This window comes from Pogona vitticeps, chromosome 9 (assembly GCF_051106095.1).
Source record: "Pogona vitticeps strain Pit_001003342236 chromosome 9, PviZW2.1, whole genome shotgun sequence".
NCBI classification, from domain to species: domain Eukaryota; kingdom Metazoa; phylum Chordata; class Lepidosauria; order Squamata; family Agamidae; genus Pogona; species Pogona vitticeps.
Genome location: NC_135791.1, coordinates 20,062,487 through 20,080,335, shown reverse-complemented (window position 1 = coordinate 20,080,335; position 17,849 = coordinate 20,062,487). Strand labels below are relative to the sequence as shown.

General features: G+C 45.2%; 1 protein-coding gene across 3 annotated transcripts; it reads right to left on the bottom strand.

Annotated features, from left to right (window-relative positions):
* Positions 1-348: 348 nt before the first annotated feature.
* Positions 349-15,256, bottom strand: LOC110086513 (lens fiber membrane intrinsic protein). 3 transcript variants are annotated; one of them, XM_020807459.3, is made up of 5 exons: positions 14,857-15,256; positions 11,304-11,505; positions 5,558-5,704; positions 3,610-3,726; positions 349-2,647 (listed from the first exon to the last, which is right to left on the bottom strand). In XM_020807459.3, exons 2-5 carry the CDS (start codon positions 11,467-11,469, stop codon positions 2,613-2,615), a joined length of 465 nt encoding a protein of 154 aa, XP_020663118.3. In that variant the 5' UTR covers positions 11,470-11,505; positions 14,857-15,256; the 3' UTR covers positions 349-2,612. The 3 variants fall into 3 exon arrangements, 2 of the variants coding, with proteins under 2 accessions (XP_020663118.3, XP_078236422.1); XR_013538514.1 differs by lacking the exon at positions 11,304-11,505; XM_078380296.1 differs by having other exon boundaries at positions 11,304-15,178.
* Between the last annotated feature and the right edge of the window lie 2,593 nt (positions 15,257-17,849).

Below are 17,849 nucleotides of genomic sequence, written 5' to 3'. Positions count from 1 at the left end.
TTAATTTTCCAAACTGCATGTAGTTCGATCAGTCTCGACCTTTGGCCCCTGCTCCCCAAAACCTGAAAGTACAGGGCCAATGATGATTCATCCTGAAAGTTAAAGTCCAAAATATCTGGAGGATCAAAGGTTAGGAAGCACCAAGGCAGGCTGCTAATCAAAGCAACAGATGTTGGCTAAAATCCTATCACACAAGGCATAGTGCAATGTTCTGCCTGCTGGAAGTCGATTCACAGGCAGTTACACCTAGGCAGTCCACTTATCTGAGCATGTACCTGATTGAGCATGTTGCACAACTCTGCAGTGTCCTACTTGAACATTTGGACAAAAAGACAGAAGAGACAAAAGTGAGATTTTAACAATCTTAACTGCTTCCTTTCAAAAGTTAAAGTTAGACTTGGGATAACAGTTACAAGATGGGATGGTCTACACTATCAGCAACCTGTGCCCACTTTTAGAACAGCCCCTTTTCTTCCCCTTTGTTTTGAGTCTCCAGACCCTCCCCATAAATATTGACTTGCCCAAACCCTATTGTGATTACGAAGCTGTTCTCCCACAGCACAAACAATACAAAACAACAACAATAACAGCCCTCTGAAGGACAACTCGGTAGTTTAGGCATCTGGCTGTGGAGCCAGAGCTTGGGAATATGATTCCCTCATTGGGCCTCTTTCACAGATGCTCAAGATGATGATTCATAGCGTCCCTTCCAGCTCTGCAGTTCTAAGATTAGCTGTTAATTATAAGTTTGCCCAGTAACTTGCACAAGATTCTGATACAATGAAGGAGAGACAACACAAAGCCAACTTTTGTTTTGTTTTGTTTTCTTAGAAAGCACACTTTTCTTGGTTTTCTTAGGAAGCACACTTAGATTTTTAAAAAATAAAGAAAAAGGGAGAGAAAAAATAAAGTCACACTTGGCTTTGATTCAAACCTCAGCATTGAATTTACGGGGACCAATTTGATTCTCAAAATAACTCACATGCTTTTGAGGAAGGGAAAAACAAGGGAAGAGAAGAGAAGAGTAGCCGTATTGACTGAACAGCGGGCACGTCTGGGACGAGACATGTCATAGGATAAATCAGGAGCAGATTAATTTCCCCTGTAAAATTGTTGTAACCAACGTCCGTGGTTCCGAATTCTAAATCCGGTCCCATTTTACTGCCTTCATACACAGGTGCTTCTTGGAGATACAGCCCCTTCCAAACCAAGTTCAATTCCACTGTGGCCTCTCTCTGCACTCCCATGCTACCAACAGAAGATCTTGGGATGTCTTGTTTTGGCTTTAATCTCCTGTCTATATCTAAGATATTTGCATAAGTAAAATAAATTTCAAAATTTAGAAGACTGGGATGAACAAATGCTTCTACAGGTGAAACCCATCCTGGTATTTTTGTGTACATTTTAATTTTTTTCCCTTATTATATACAAGGAGTTTCTAATACAGTGGTGCCTCGCTTAATGGGCACCCCATTTAACGACGAATCAGCATAGCGACAATTTTTTGCGATCGCTTTTGCAATCACATTGCAATGTTTTATATAGGGAAAAATCACTTTGCGATGATCAGTACCCTGTTTCACATACTGATCATCACATAGCAATGATTTTCCCACAGCTGATCGGCAGTTCCAAAATGGCCACCAGGTAAATAAAATGGCCGCCTGCTGTGTTTTCGCCCGGATTCCTCGCTTACCGGGCAGCAAAACTGGCCGCTGTACGGAGGATTTTCGCTTAAAGGTGAGTTTTAAGCACATAGGAGTGCATTGAAGGGGTTTCAATGCATTCCTATGGGCTTTTTAAAACCGCATAGCAACGAAATCGCTTTGCAGCAATTTTTGCTGCACGGATTATCGTCGCTATGAGGGGCACCACTGTATAGTGGTTTTGGAAATACCTGTGGGTTTCAGCTTTCTGAAACCATAAAAAGGCATGCCAACCCAATTGTAAATCATGCCCCTCTAAATACAAAAGTCTTTTGTTTTTCAGATTAATCCATTCTTTCAGCCACATTAGGACAGATCATTGGTAATATAAGGTCCAGTCCGGTAAACCAAAGCCTCCTTTTTCCTTGGATTCTTGGAACATTTTCAATTTGATTCTGGCTTTCTTCCCTTGCCAAATAAAATTTAATATCGCCTTGCTTAGATCATCACAGTATTTCTTCTCTATTTTCACTGCCACTGTTTGAAACAGAAAGAGTAGTTCTGGCAATATGTTCATTTTGATTGTTGCAATTCTTCCTAATAGTGATAATTGTAGATTTTTCTATTTTTCTAGGTCCATTTTTATTTGGTTAAGTAGTTTTATATAAATATCTTTTTTAATAGTTACACATCTGGCAGTTAGATACTGTATATTGCAAGGCATTTAACTTTTTAAACCATTTGTAGGTCTGATGTCTCTGAGAGTTTATTTTTTGTTTAGCTCCATAACTTTAGTTTTTTCTTGATTTATCTTCAGTCTTGCCATTTCTCTGAATTCATCAATTTTCTCCAGTAGTCTCAATGTTGTTCCCAACGGATCTTCCAAAATAAACACCAAGTCATCTGCAAATGCTTGTAATTTGTGTCATCTCACAAAGCTTCAGCACCTTTTCTGCATGATGACTCCTATGATCGACTTCGTGATAGGTTAGTCACCACACCTGTCAGGAGAGAAAATGGATTGATTAGGCTGGCAATTAATGAAGCACAATAAAATGCCAATAGATATGCTTGGATTGCCAATTCCACTGTCATCTTTATGCCCCCTCTATGTCAATAACTTCCTCAAAGTCCAGGACATGTGACTGTCTGCAGAACTACATGGCAGATACATTTAGATCAGTGGTTCCCAACCTTAACTCTCCAGATGATCTTGGATTACAACTCCCAGAAATTTTGGCCTTGGTGTGCCTTCATTCTCTCCCTGCCCATTTCTGTGGTCAATTCCAGTTGCTATTAATGACCTATAAAGCCCTCAAAGACCTTGATACTTGTTGGAATGTCTCTCCTAGAAACCAGCTGCCTGCTTCACCTGCTCTTCTCAATCCATCTTGCTAAAAGTAACCACACCGAGAGAGGTCCAAATGGCAACGACAAGGAATCACGCCTAATCGGTAGTGGCCCCCACATCTCTGGAACAAGTGACCAACTGAGATACGCCACAATCCTTTCCTCTTTATATTTAGGAAATTGGTAAAAATGGAATTATTCAAAGCTGCCTTCAACAATGGAATCTTTAGGATTCTGTATTTGTTCTTCTCTATTTTTTTAATGGATTCTAGAGTTTCTAGTTGTGTTTCGCCATATTGTTTGAACCTACATTGTGGGGTTTTAAGATTTAATCTGTAAACTGTCCAGAGTAGTGCTTACTCTAATGGACCAATATATAAATCACAAAAACAAACAAACAAACAAAAATACATGCATGCATGCATACATACATACATACATTCATACATACATACATACATACATACCATACATACATACATTCATACATACATACATACATACATACATACCATACATACATACATACATATTGTAATATTTTTTAAAATACATCTAGTGAATGTATGAATAAAGGGGTACAGTCAAACATCCCCCTTCTCCATGTATTTACCTGTTATCAAAAACACAGGAAAAGAAGCCCATCCGAAGATGAAAGACCAGCCGTAAACAAATCCTGGGGCAGATGAAGCTCCTGTGAAAATGGCCATGGCAATCATGACACAAAGTGCTAGGAAATAAAAAGGAAGCATAAATAGATGTACTCTCTGGGTGATCAGGCCAAAGACTGGTTCAGTCCTGCATCCTGATTATTGAACCCATCAACCAGGTGACTACAGGTAGTCCAGAAACTGGACACGAAGGTGACACGAACATCCCAATGGTGCTCTTGAGAAACTGAGACTCAAAGGCATGGTGGTCATCATTAGGATGATAAGTGTACCCTGATGATGATGATGATGATGATGATGATGATGATGATGATGAGGAGGAGGAGGAGGAGGAGGAGGAGGAGGAGGAGGAGGAGGACGACGACGACGACGACGACGACGACGACGACGACGACGACGACGACAACAACAACAACAACAACAACAACAACAACAACAACAACAACAACAACAACAACAACAACAACAACAATATGCTTGCAGGTCCAAAATACAGCCGCCAGACTGGTGGCTTGTGAGAGCACCTTTCCTCAAGCTCATCTACTGGGAAGCCAACCACGAGAAGCGGGGCCTTCTTCGCTGTGGCACCAGAACTGTGAAATCAGCTCCTAGTGGAGCTGCACTTGGCTCCCTCCCTCCTTACCTTTAGAAGGCATCTGGAGCTGCTGTTTTCCAGAACTGCCTTCCAAAGCAGCCTGACCTGATTTGTATGCCTCTTGTGCCGCCGTTTATCTGGAGATTACACCTCTTGCACTATTTGTTTTATCTCTTCTTGGTTTTACTCATTCTTTGTCATGTTTTGTTATTATGCTGTAATCCACCCAGAATAGCACTTTGCACTAATGGGGTGGTGTGCAAATCAAATCAAATGCAATCAAACCAATCGATTGATAATAACATTGCCAGCCTTACCTGCCACCTTGCATTAATAGGGTGGTTTGCAAATCCAATCAATCAATCAATCACTCAATCCATCCGTCCGTCCGTCCGTCCGTCCGTCCGTCCATCCATCCATCCATCCATAACATTTCCACCCTTCCTTACCACTACAAAAGAGTCCTCAAGGCAGCTAAACTAGCTAAAAACCAAGCTGTAAACAAGTGAACAATAAAATATCAGGGAACAAAGCAGCCGAATTTCAGACAGTGTCACCAGTTTGCATGTTAAAAAAATATTTAGAGGTTGTTGTTTTCAGGAGAAAATGAGGGAGATTTAGTGACTTGTGAGACACAGTGGTATATGGTTGCTTTTCACAACTGCAGTAATCTATGCTGACTGAAGTTTGGTGTTCAGTTCTCCTAAAGCCTGCTTTTGCAAACATTTCCTCAAACAAGAGAGAAAACAGAAAACAAGGCACGAGCAAAAAAAAAAAAAAAAAAAAAAGAGGAACGGTTTTATTTGTGGTACCTTAAAAACCAACTTGAAACAGTAATACGGTTGAAGAAGATGGCAGAGGAACAATGTGTGCTTATATGTTTTACTAACTCTGCATTTTACCTCATATATCTGAAGGACTTGTCCAGAAAAGCGCATAGAAAAATATAACAGTTTGTCCTGAAAGAGTCACAAAGGTTTGGCCTTTTTTCTTTTTCATTATTTTGCTTTCCTTTGGGTTGTGCCTGATATGCCCCTGCAGACTGACACAGTTACCTCTTCTAAAACTAGATTTCTATTGGGGGCATGATATGGAAGCAGAAAGACGCCTCCCTGGCCCCCATGTGCTATGGTCTTTTATATGACAGCCTCTGTAGCAGCTCTAGAGGCCAAAGTGCAGAGTGCTCCAGCACAGAGTTTGCCAGTTTCGAAACACTGGTTGTGGCATGGCGTTACTGGAACCGAGGAGGTGAAAGCGACTGTGAAACCGGAAGATGCAATATCACTCCCTTATACCTGCAAGGATACTGGCGTTAGCTGAGGTCTTGATCAGGGACATGGAGCTGACTTTAGATTTAAAGAATGAGGTGCAAAGACCAAAGAAAGAAACAGCACCAGCGATCAGCCCCAGCAGCATAAATGCTCGAACGGCGTGGCCTGCAGCTGCAGAGATCCAAAGAAAGGGAGGGAGGGAGAAAGGAAAAAGAGGGTTAAACAGGAATTTTCCGGACGTCCCAAGTTTGCATCTAGACCAAATGCTAGTGTTGTTCCAAAAGTATTCAGAAGCAACTTCCATGTTCAACATAAGCCAAAAGGAGGCTGGACAACTTGGATTGTCTATCTTCATCCCAAAGCATCCGAAGTCAAGATAGACCCAACAGCATCCAGCCTCAGACAAAAGGAAACAGAGGCAGAAAAGCATTGATTTCACCTCCAGAGCTAGTCTAGAAGCCGAACTGGGAAGAATCATTTTCATCCAACATTGGAAAAGTTGCTAGTGCTTAAAAGAAAAAATGTCAGTCTTAATATTTCTTTAATGGTTTTTAAATGTGATACTTATACTGTACAGTGGTGCCCCGCATAGCAACGATAATCTGTGCAGCAAAAATTGCTGCAAAGTTATTTCATTGCTATGCGAAATTAAAAAGCCCATAGGAATGCATTGAAACCCCTTTAGTCCATTCCTATGGGCTTAAAACTTATGTTTTAAGCGAAAATCCTCCATACGGCGGCCATTTTCACTGCGAGGAATCCATTCCTGTTTTACCTGGTGGCCATTTTGGAACCGCCAATCAGCTGAGGAAAAATCATCACTATACAATGATCGGTAAGCGAAACAGTGTACCGATCATCGCAAAGCGATTTCCCCCCCAAAGGAAACATCGTTATTTATTTATTTATTTATTTATTTATTTATTTATTTATTTATTTATTTATTTAATTTATATCCCGCCTATCTAGTCGCAAAGGACTACTCTAGGCGGCTTACAACAGGGAAGAATACAATAAAAATAAAACAACAAATTACAAAACAGATAAAAGTAAGAAACAATAAAAGATAAGAAAATCAGAAGTAATCTGGTGAGAAGGCCTGCCGAAACATCCAGGTCTTTAGTAGATTCTTAAAAGTGCCCAGCGAGGGAGCTCCGCGAATACCAGGAGGTAAATTATTCCACAGGCGAGGAGCGACCGCCGAGAAGGCCCTATTTCTTGTTTTCTCTTTTCGGGCCTCCCTCGGCGTTAGGCTCCTCAGCCTCACCTCCTGGCTTGCCCGTGTGACCCGGGTAGAACTTGGTGGGAGAAGGCGTTCCGCCAGATATCGAGGCCCTAAACCGTTTAGGGCTTTATACGTAAGCATTAGCACTTTGAAGTCAATGCGGAACTTGATGGGCAGCCAATGCAATGCGGCCAGAGTGGGCGAAATATGTTGGAATTTTTTCACTCCACTGAGTAATCTGGCCGCCGCATTCTGCACCACCTGTAATTTCCGCAGCAACCTCAAAGGAAGCCCCACGTAGAGCACATTACAGTGGTCTAATCTCGAGATTACGAGCGCGTGTACTAAGGTGGTGAGCGCCCCCACCTCCAGGTAGGGCCGCAGCTGGGCTATCCGCCTGAGATGAAAAAAGGCGGTGCGGACCACCGACGCCACCTGTGACTCCATGGAGAGCACCGGGTCCAGATGGATCCCCAAGCTGCGTACCCCATCCTTTGCAGGGAGGGTCACCCCCCCAAAAGAGAGGGAGTTTCCCAAATCCCGGACTGTGGGGGGGCCCACCCTCAGTACTTCCGTCTTGTCCGGGTTCAGCCTAAGTCCGTTCTCCTGCATCCATTCCAGTATAGTCCCCAGGCAGCGCTGGAGGCACAGGACGGCTTCTCCTGCGGTTGGCAAAAAGGAGATGTAGAGCTGCGTGTCGTCCGCGTACTGGTGACACGAAGCCCCACACCTCCTGATGACCCCACCCAGCGGCCTCATATAGATGTTAAATAGCATTGGGGAGATAATCGACCCCTGTGGAATCCCACAATTGAGGCTCCACGGGGCCGAGACTCTCTCCCCAAGCTGAACTCTCTGGGGACGGTCCTCCAAGAAGGAGCGGAGCCAGGACAAAGCCAGGCCACCTATTCCCAGCTCGGAGAGCCTCCCCAGGAGGATACCGTGGTCAATGGTATCAAAGGCCGCTGAGATGTCGAGGAGGACCAGCAGGGACACTTTGCCCCTATCGGCCTCCCTCAGTAGGTCATCACACAGGGCGACCAAAGCCGTTTCTGTGCCATGGCGGGGCCTGAAGCCCGACTGGAATGGGTCCAGGGCATCTGTTTCTTCCAGGAGCGCCTGAAGCTGGTCGGCCACCACCCTCTCGACTACCTTGCTAAGGAAGGAAACATTGGCGACGGGCCTGTAATTGCCAATTTCGTCTGCCGCCAAACTAGGTTTCTTCCTGATGGGCCTAATGAGTGTGTCCTTCAGGGCAGATGGAAATCTGCCCTCAAGGAGAGACCCATTTATAATAGCCGTGGCCCACTCCGTTGTTAACGGCCTGGCTGCCTTGATTAGCCAGGCCGGGCAAGGGTCCAAAGAGGAGGTGGTGGCACGACAGCGATCAAGCGCCCTGGAGACAGTGTCAGGCGTAACAGGCTGAAAGGTGTCCAAGATCACCGGGCAAGACGGAGCGCTGGACATCTCAGCTCGACTCACTGTACTCAAAAAAGGAGAGAGGTCCCGGCGGATGGCCTCCACTTTTGATTTAAAAAATGCTGCAAATTGGTCCGGCGAGAAACTAGGGGGAGGCCCATCGCCCGGACCAACTCCGGAGAGGTCGCGTACTATACGGAATAACTCCGCCTGCTGGTTGGACGCCTCGCTTATCCGGTTAGCGAGGTATGATCTAGTAGCAGCCTTTACCTTAGCTAGATAAAGGTTAGTAGCGACCCTGACAGCTATCTTATTAAAATCCGTCGGGGCCCTTCTCCATCTGCGCTCTAGCCGTCTCCTGACCCGCTTCCTCACCCGGAGGTCCCGGTTAAACCAGGGAGCCGGGCGATCTCTGCGGCGGAGAGGGCGTTTAGGTGCGATCATGTCAGCAGCCCTAGTCGCAGCGGCAAACCAGCCATCTACCAGAGCCTCGACAGGAGCGCCAGCCAGGTCAGCCGTAACACCTCTCATGGCATCCTGGAATCCAACAGGATCCAGTAGCCTTCGAGGGCGGACCATAACAATAGATCCCTGCTCCCTGCGGGGGGGGGGGAGAGCCATTTTAATGGTACACTTTATTAGGTGGTGATCCGACCATGACAAGGGTACCGACTCAAGGTCAGTCACCATCGGACCACTCTCACTCCCATTGGTAGAAAGAACCAGGTCAAGTGTATGACCCCCCACGTGAGTGGGGCCGTTGACATGTTGGGACATGTTCAAGAAGGCCATGGTCTCCAAGAACTCAAGAGCTGGACCAGAGGTCTCCGCCCCCGCATGCACGTTGAAATCCCCCAGCACCAAAAGGTTCGGGGAACCCAACAGTGCCGCGGAGACGAAGTCCACCAGCTCCGGTAGGGAGGTGGCTGGGTCGCGGGGAGCACGGTAGCCCAGCAAGATCCCAATACCATCCCTGGCCCCGATAGACACGTGGAGGGCCTCAAGACCCGGCTTTATCACCGAGGAGCGCCTAGTGACCTCCAAGCTGGACTTATGGACAATGGCTACTCCCCCCCGACCCTCCAGTCTACCCTGGTGTTGGACAGCATAACCGGGCGGACAGATGAGAGCTAGAGGGGGACCCCCCTCTCCGCCAATCCAAGTTTCGGTTATGCAAGCCAGGTCTGTATCCTCCTCCAGGATAAGGTCTTGAATTACCTGGGCCTTATTGGATACAGACCTGGCGTTCAACAACACCAGGCGTAGAGTGGAAGGCTGGCTGGTCTGGCTACCTCGATGCTGGGGGCTGGTCTCCGTCTCAGAACAAGGAACAGCCTTTAAACATCTGTCCCTAGTTCTTCTAACATGAGCAGAGACGGAGCCAACGCCATATCTCCCTCTACCCGTAATCACAGAAATGTTCTGGGGCCCCTCGCTGGGAAGGCAGGCCTTCCAAACCATATCAAAGGAGAAGAAAGGAGGAAAGAAAGGAAAAAAAAACAGTACAAACAATCAATTAACCCACAATAAATAACTTATACAATTATAAAATAAACAAAAGTAATCTAACAAAAAATAATAACAGTATCAATTAATCAAACATTTAAAGGAAAGAAAAAAAAGTCACAATATAGCTACAGAATTCCCCCAAAAGTTATCCCCCACTTATAGCCAAAAGTTGTTTTGCTCTGCCAATTGATTTTGTCCCTTTAGATGGAACTGAAGTCCCTTTAGATGGAACTGAAGTCCGTGGCGTTTCATTAACAGGGCAGGAGTCCCAAGTCACAAGAACGGGCTCAGAGGTCTCAATATGGTCACAGGGCAGGGTCAAAAGCACTAGCAGGCAAGCTGTAAAAAGTTTGGACCCTGCCATTTCCCCCCTTAAAGAACCAATTGGGGGGAAATCAGTTGGGAACAAGCAGGCTGAGGGAGAGAGGCAGGCAAGGGAAGAAGGAGCTGGAGGGGGAATCTCCAACATGGCGCCCGCGTTCCCACGCTCCGGCGACCTCCCAGCTCCCGCTGATGTTTGCAGGATCCTGCGCCCTCTCGACTGCCCCCAAGTCCACTTGCGATCGCAAAAGTGATTGTAAATTCTTCATCGCTATGCGGATTTGGTGTTAAACAAGGCACGCGTATTTTTAAATCTATTGTTTTATCTACCCCGAGTCACATGGGGTTCTCTATAGGGATAAAGGCAATATATACAGTATACTTTGCTGAAGTCCAGCTTCAAGGTTGGCTCCTGTGTTGTCACGGATAGGCATGAATAATTCTAAGTTTGAGATGAGGTTTCCTGGTACATTTGGAGCCTACAATCTAATACAGAATATCCACCTAGCCTTTCCCAAACTGGGCCTCTCCAGATGTTTTAGATTTCACACCCACTACTGGTCAGATGTGACCATTCACATTTCTCTGAAAAATATTTTGCCTCCGACCCTGCAGACATGCCCTGTGATGTCTTAAACTATACACTTAAGGTGGGATCCAAAATCATTGCATCTGATCATGCTGATCTCCCTCGCACCTACTCTTTCTGTCCATGCAGGAAATGCAGCAGCCCAGTTCCAAAACTCAGAAGCCCTCCTGCTGGACCAAAGAGGTCCAACTTGGGCACAGAACAGGTCAGGCTGGTTCTGTGCATCATGTGATTGCAGGAGAAGAGCTTGCACCAGACCGTGCTACAAGCAGTCCGAAATGCGAGCTATTTCCCCACCTGATTGCATGCTCAGTTCCCATGCAGTGATAGGTGGGATCTACCACCTGTACCTTAGCACAGTGGTCCCCAACCTTGGGCCTCCAGATGTTCTTGGACTTCAACTCCCAGAAATCCTGGCCAGCAGAGGTGGTGGTGAAGGTTTCTGGGAGTTGTAGGCCAAGAACATCTGGAGGCCCAAGGTTGGAGACCACAGCCTTAGCAGATACTTTGATGCTTTGAAGCCTCCCTTGAAGGTAAAAACCTTTGAAACTGACTGGTCTGTGCAACAGGAATAAAGTTATTCCCAGTTACAGTTGACTATTAATGGACTGAAGGACCATAAACTGCCCCATAAGTTTTGCAGGTCTAAGAAATGAGGAACATACCAAATGGCTACTTTTCCAGTGCAAAGGCATGTACATTCTTACCTCCCAGCTTCATCCCAAATAAAGAACAAGCATTCAAGACACAATACCTCCAAAGACCCGCATGCACAGTACTATTTACCACCCAGTAGTTTGAGCAAAGGGATATAAGGAACAGCAGAAGGCTGACAAAAGAGCAGATCACTGAGCAGATCTGCAGGACATTCATGGTGGGATCTGACCAGACAGCGCCACAGGAACAGATCTAGGAAACAGAGACATTCAAGTGACTCTATTATCAATTATCAATACTATAAATAAACAGTTTTGTAATGATTATCAATGTTATCCAAAAGAACTCAGAAGCAGGGGGGAAATATGAGTTAACAATTAATTAATTAATTGCATTTGTCTACCACCGGACGGAGTGAACCACTACGCTGAGCAGTTTGCACATAAAATCACAACAAAGCAATAACAACAATGTAAGTATAAATAAACCCATTTGAATCAATTCAGAACATCAACTACAAAAAAAGGAAAGTATTCAGAATGAATTTTTTTTAAAAGAAAAATTAGATGTTAAGAAAAATGAACTAGTAGATATTGTTATTAAGAGTTGTTAAAATGGTATTGTATTCCAAGGATACATATTTAAGAGTGCAAATGTGAAGAATGGACTGCACATTTCTACTTGATTTCTGCGGAGGAAATGCCAAGCCCTAAAATCAAAAGCTGCAGCTAGACCGCATTTCCTGTTCTCTTAGTTTCCTTCATGTTTTAACAAAGAGAAATAATCTCTAAAAGGGAACTCTGACTAATTAATCTCTCTGCAGGTCAACACTCTTGTTGCATGCCCCATTCTCTATATTTAATATCCTTCATACGACATTGTTGGCTAGTAATGATCATAATAATCATGTGCTGTTCGACTTATGGTAACACTGTCCAAGGTCATCCAGGAAAGGAATACATGGAAGTGGCCTGCCCTAGCATTTCCTTCTTCCAGAGGTCCTCTTGGACTGTGCAGCTTGCCCACGGCCACACAAACTGGCTCTTGTCTCCGGAGGCAAAGTGGGATTCAAGCTCCCAACCCAGGTACCTAAAACACTGAGCTATTCAGCCAGCACTCTTGGCTGAAACCGATATGGTTCCCAACATACCTCCTGAAATCACTGGGAGTTATGTAAGTGGATGCCCATTTATTCCAATGGAACTACAGACTGAGCCACAGTCTCGGACACAACAAATATGTAGATTCAGTTAATTAATAGTTTGTTACATTTGTTTGTATTTGCGATTTTTGTTTTTGATTGCCAATAAAGGTTCTGACAGGCTGACAATTTCTTTCCTTTCTTTCAGTCTGGGATAGCACTAGTTCATTATTACAGTTAATGTGACAGATCAGACTACAAAGGTTTCTTGCTGCCCAAAACCTATGGCTAGAGATGGGGGGTATTAATATATGAATACCCTTGCACAGGTGGCGATAACGAGGGTCCAGCCTCCTGGGGCCAGACTGACCACTCATGACTCTGCTGCTGCAAGCTCCATGGTGCTTTCCTATCACGATCAGTGAGCCACTCTTTGACCTGGCAGAGAGGCTCATCATCCTGCCTTCTGCCAGGAGTGGCTAATCCATCGTGAGCTCCGGAGTGATAGGAACGGTGCGAGGAGCTCACAGCAGGGGTGGAATTGTGAGTGGGTGGTCTGGCCCCAGGGGAGCAGACCCTTGTTATCTGCACCCTGTGGGGGGATCTTTGTATACGAATATGAATACCCCCATCTCTACCTATGACCCTAGAACACATTACTTGACAGACTCCACAGACACAATTTACTCCAACACAGGTGATTTTAAAAAGACGCAAAAAATTTGCATCCACAATCACCTTAAAATGCACAGCCGCCTCTAAACAGCTGTTTAAATCCCTTGCTTTCTGAACCAAAAAAATCCACTTCCCAGCCCCCCCTCCCAACACCCGAGGAATCTATGGGGGACATTTTACTCATCTTCCCTCCTATTTTTGCCTCTTTCTCTGGAGATCAGAAAATCTATGGAGGAAAGGGTTTTCTATTTCTCGCAGTGAGCTGCACCTTTGTCCATGTGATTGCGGTCCTCCATACGTAAACGGGTGTCAAGGGTTGTGTATTTTCTCCTGCCCTGCCAGGGTCTCCAATAATGATCCGGGCTGTACCAGATGTCTCTCCTGCCTCCAGCAGCATTTCTACATCTGGAGGTCCTGCTGCTACATCCTCAGGCAGTGGCTGACGTACATTTTTGGACCCCTGATGCTTGAACTGTTATGGGGGGCCCTTTGTACCCAGCAATGAGGTCTTGGTAATGAATAATATCTTCAGTGAGGTTGTTCCACAACAGATCGCTAAAGCCACTTCTGGAACTCTTCTGGGATTAGGAGACCTGCAAGCTAAACCGCAGAAGCCTGTGCTGTAGGGTCAGAAGACCAAGCAGTCGTACGATCGAGTCCACGCAACGGAGTGAGCTCCCGTCGCTTGTCCCAGCTCCTGTCATCCTAGTGGTTTGAAAGCATGCAAATGCAAGTAGATAAATAGGGACCACCTCGGTGGGAAGGTAACAGTGTTCTGTGTCGAAGTCGCACTGGCCATGTGACCATGGAAGATTGTCTTTGGACAAAAATGCTGGCTCTATGGGTTGGAAACGGAGATGAGCACCGCCCCCTAGAGTCGAACACGACTGGACAAAAAATTGTCAAGGGGAATCTTTACCTTTACCTTTACTTTCAAAATACATCTGTCCCTGACCTCAGGAGCTCAGAGGCCTAGAGTGGCAAGGTTGGACGGTCAAGGCCAGACCACTAGTGCACAGAAAACCTCCATGTTGAGCAGTTATGGTCAACCAATGTAGAACATGTGCTTTGTTCTCCTCCTCCTTCTGAGACTCGGTCGCTAGGTCCTTGCCCAGCCCCTGCTCTTCTGCTTCCTCCCTTTTTTACCATCCACTTCCTGTTCTCCACCCTGCCCTCGTGCTGCACATCTCTAGTGAATGTCTTTGGAGATAGGGGTCCCTTATCTCTAGTGCTTTCCCACAGATCATCCTTTATCAGTGGGCAACCCTCCTCCCAGAACACCTACCATTGGTACCCTATGGGTACGAAGTCTTCCTCCATCGGCACCTTGAGCTTCCCTCTCTTCTCTAACCAAGCTAGCATCTGAGGCCAGTACCTTAGCAAGGTGTCCTGTCTTAGTCCTGTTCTGGAAGGTACAGGAGAAAACCCATTTACTAGCCCATCCTAGGCCCTGCCACGCAATACAGAAGCTCTGTCCTCCTCTTCAAATGACCACCCTACCTTGATTGAGTAGATGAGAAGACCAAACACATTTATGTCTGTATCTGTCAGACGGATTGGAACAATGCATCTGTGCATTGCAGAAGAGTGAAAAAAGAGCAAGGGGATGGAAGGGCTCTGTTGTAGAAGGTCTAAACCTCCTCCAGTCCAGGGACACAGCCACCCTGCTAAGCACAAAGTTAGTCCAAATAATCCAATATCAGTACTAGAAAATGCAGTGTTGCAAAAATGCATTGAAGTCAAAGGGGGGAAAGCCAACCTACTGAAGCCAAAAATTATTATCCTACCTTCACATCCAACAGCAGAAGTTCCCTGGTGCTACTACTGGCTCTTCTTGGAGCCTCCCACTTCAGTCTTTCTTTTTTTGAAAGCTAAAAGCCACCCAGTACTTGGAAACGCAGTGTTGCAAAATGCATTGAAAACACAAGCAAGACCTTAAGACAGAACTTAGAAATAGTAATTACAAAACAAGTGTGGTGTTGCTTAACTTCCCTTCGCTGAAAAGAAGACAATGCAACAAAAGCCAAGCAACTTGAGCCAAATTTTTTTGGCTCTCCTACCTTCACATCCAACAAGAAAAGTGCCCTGGGGCTTTGGAAATGAGATGCAGAAGCAATATATCCTCTGAGGACCAATGAACTTGTAGTTTCTCGGAACCTGCAGGAAGCTACGGGCAACGGAGGAACTATCCACAGTGTGAGAAAGAACCTTAAAATGAAAGAGTGTGCCATTGTGGCAAGGGAGCAGTTGAATCATTGCACCACATGTTCTTTTACTGTATGTGGTATCAGGATATCCGCCCGCAATACTTGAGAGCCTTCCTTTTCTCCCACTCTGGCTGAGGTGACCCAGATAAAATCTTGCACCTGCCAAGTGGTACTAATAAGGAACTTACTCAAAAAACAGCCAGATATATCCATTCCATCATGCAAAGGCATCACATTGTGCTGTGTGTCATGATCTCCATGTGGCCCCTGCTTGTTTCACCAAATTAAGAGCTCATGCTATGTGCCTTTCAGCTGCCACTAGTTGGTTATATCAACAATGTTTAATACAGTGGTGCCCTGCATAGTGAGCGCCCCGTTTAACGACGAATCCGCATAGCGATGCGGATTTTGCAATCGCAAAAGCAATTGCATTGTGATGTTCTAAATGGGCAAAAATCGTATTGCGATGATCGGTAAGCTTTTCGCTTACCGATCTTCGCATTGTGATGTTTTAAAAACAGCTGATCAGCGGTTCGAAAATGGATGGGCGGCATATAAATAAATAAATAAATAAATAAATAAATAAATAAATAAATAAATAAATAAATAAATAAATAAATAAATAAAAAATATGCTATATATGAATAATAATATCAATATATAGGAAGAGAATTAAGATAGACAGAAATAACATTTTGAGATGGAGAGTTAAAGTGTGAGAGAGTTGAGAGAGTTTTGGAGTTTGGGCAGGGAAATAGTGTTAGAGGATGGATAAAGAAGAATGTTTGTTTGAGAGTTAATAACATTGCTTATTCTGTCAACATCTGTATCAATAAACAATTTCTATTTGGTTCTTTTAAAATGACATATGGCCTGGATATCTGTGACCAGTTATTGGAGGTCTGCATTTTTCCTCCAGCATGGTTTGGTTTTTGTTCTTTTTGGTTGGTTGGTTTTTTCGTGTTTTGTTCTCCGTTTTTTCTCCTCTTTCGTTAATCTGCTTATCTTGCCTGTTGTGCTCTTTGTTTTGGTTCATTTATTCTCTGCTTTTTTTTTTGCGGTCACACTGCAGTTTATTTTTGTTTGCTGCAGCTTCTTTTACGGTTCCTTTGCAGCTTTTTTTCGTAATCTTTTGGCAACTGTTGCAGTCAGCTTCTTTGCTACTGCAACTATTTTCCTTGCCCCAATGCTGCTTAATATCTACATGAGGCCGTTGGGTGGGGTCATCAGGGAGTGTGGGGCTTCATGCCATCAGTACGCTGATGACACCCAGCTCTACATCTCCTTTTCTCCAACCACAGTGGATGCTGTTCCATCCCTTCAGCGCTGCCTGGAGGCTGTATCGCAATGTATGCAGGAGAATGGACTGAGGCTGAACCTGGACAAGACAGAGGTCCTGAAGGTAGGTGGCCCCTCCATTGGTGGTTTGGGAAACTCCCTCTCTTTTGGGGGGAGTGACTCTCACTGTGAAGAGTGAGGTTCGCAGCTTGGGGGTCCATCTGGATCTGGGGTTCACCATGGAAACCCAGGTGGCATCAGTGGTCCGCTCTGCCTATTTCCATATGTGTCGGATTGCACAGCTGTGTCCCTACCTTGACATTGGGTTCCTCACCATGCTGTTCCATGCGCTGGCAGTCTTGAGATTAAACTATTGTAATGCTCTCTACATGGGGCTGCCCATGGAAACTTCAGCAGGTCCAAAACATAGCAGCCAGTTTGTTCTGGAAAGTAAATAAATATCATCACATCTCCTCCATTTTAGCTGCCTTGTATTGGCTACCTGTTTGTTTCCATGCCAGCTTCAAGGTGATGATGTTAACATACACAGCCCTAAATGGTTTGGGACCTCGATACCTGGCAGAACACCTTTTTCCAATGAGATCTGCTGAACCTGCTCATTTGTCCCAACCTGGTCAGTTGAGGACATTGATCCTGAGAGAAGACCAGGACATGGACCTTTTTGGAAGTTCCACCACACCTTGGGGATAAACTTCCAACCGAGATTCGCCTGGCTCCTTCACTGTGGTCCTTTCAGCAAATTCTGAAAATGTGTTAAAACCTTTCACAGCCAGGATCTGATGGTTGTTGTAGGTTTTTCAGGCTGTTTGGCTGTGTTCTGAAGGTTTTTCGCAAATCTCTGTGGCTGGCATCTTCAGAGGACAGGAGCTAGAACTCTGTCTGTGTTCTGGTGTAGTGTGTGCGATTGTTGAGTATCTGTAACTGTGGGATCACGTTTTGTTCTTTTCAGGAGATTGGGTGATTCTTGTGAACAGGGTGTTTTTTTGTTATGGGAGTTTATTGTGATAAGTGGGGAAATGACCTGTCGCTGTGATTGATGGGTGTTGTTAGCTAGTCTTTTGACCTTTTTGCAGGCTGTATTTTTCACTGCTGGGATCCAGGCTTTGTTGTTCAGTGTTCCCAGGAGAAAATTGAGCGGATGCAAAACTACCCATGTCTCAGCAAACCAGCCTGCCTGTAGTCACGAGTGAAACTTCTGATAGCTTGTCTCTGCAAACAGGCTTCCTCCAATCACGAGCCTTATGTAACTGATGTCAGCTGATGCAGAGAAGAGC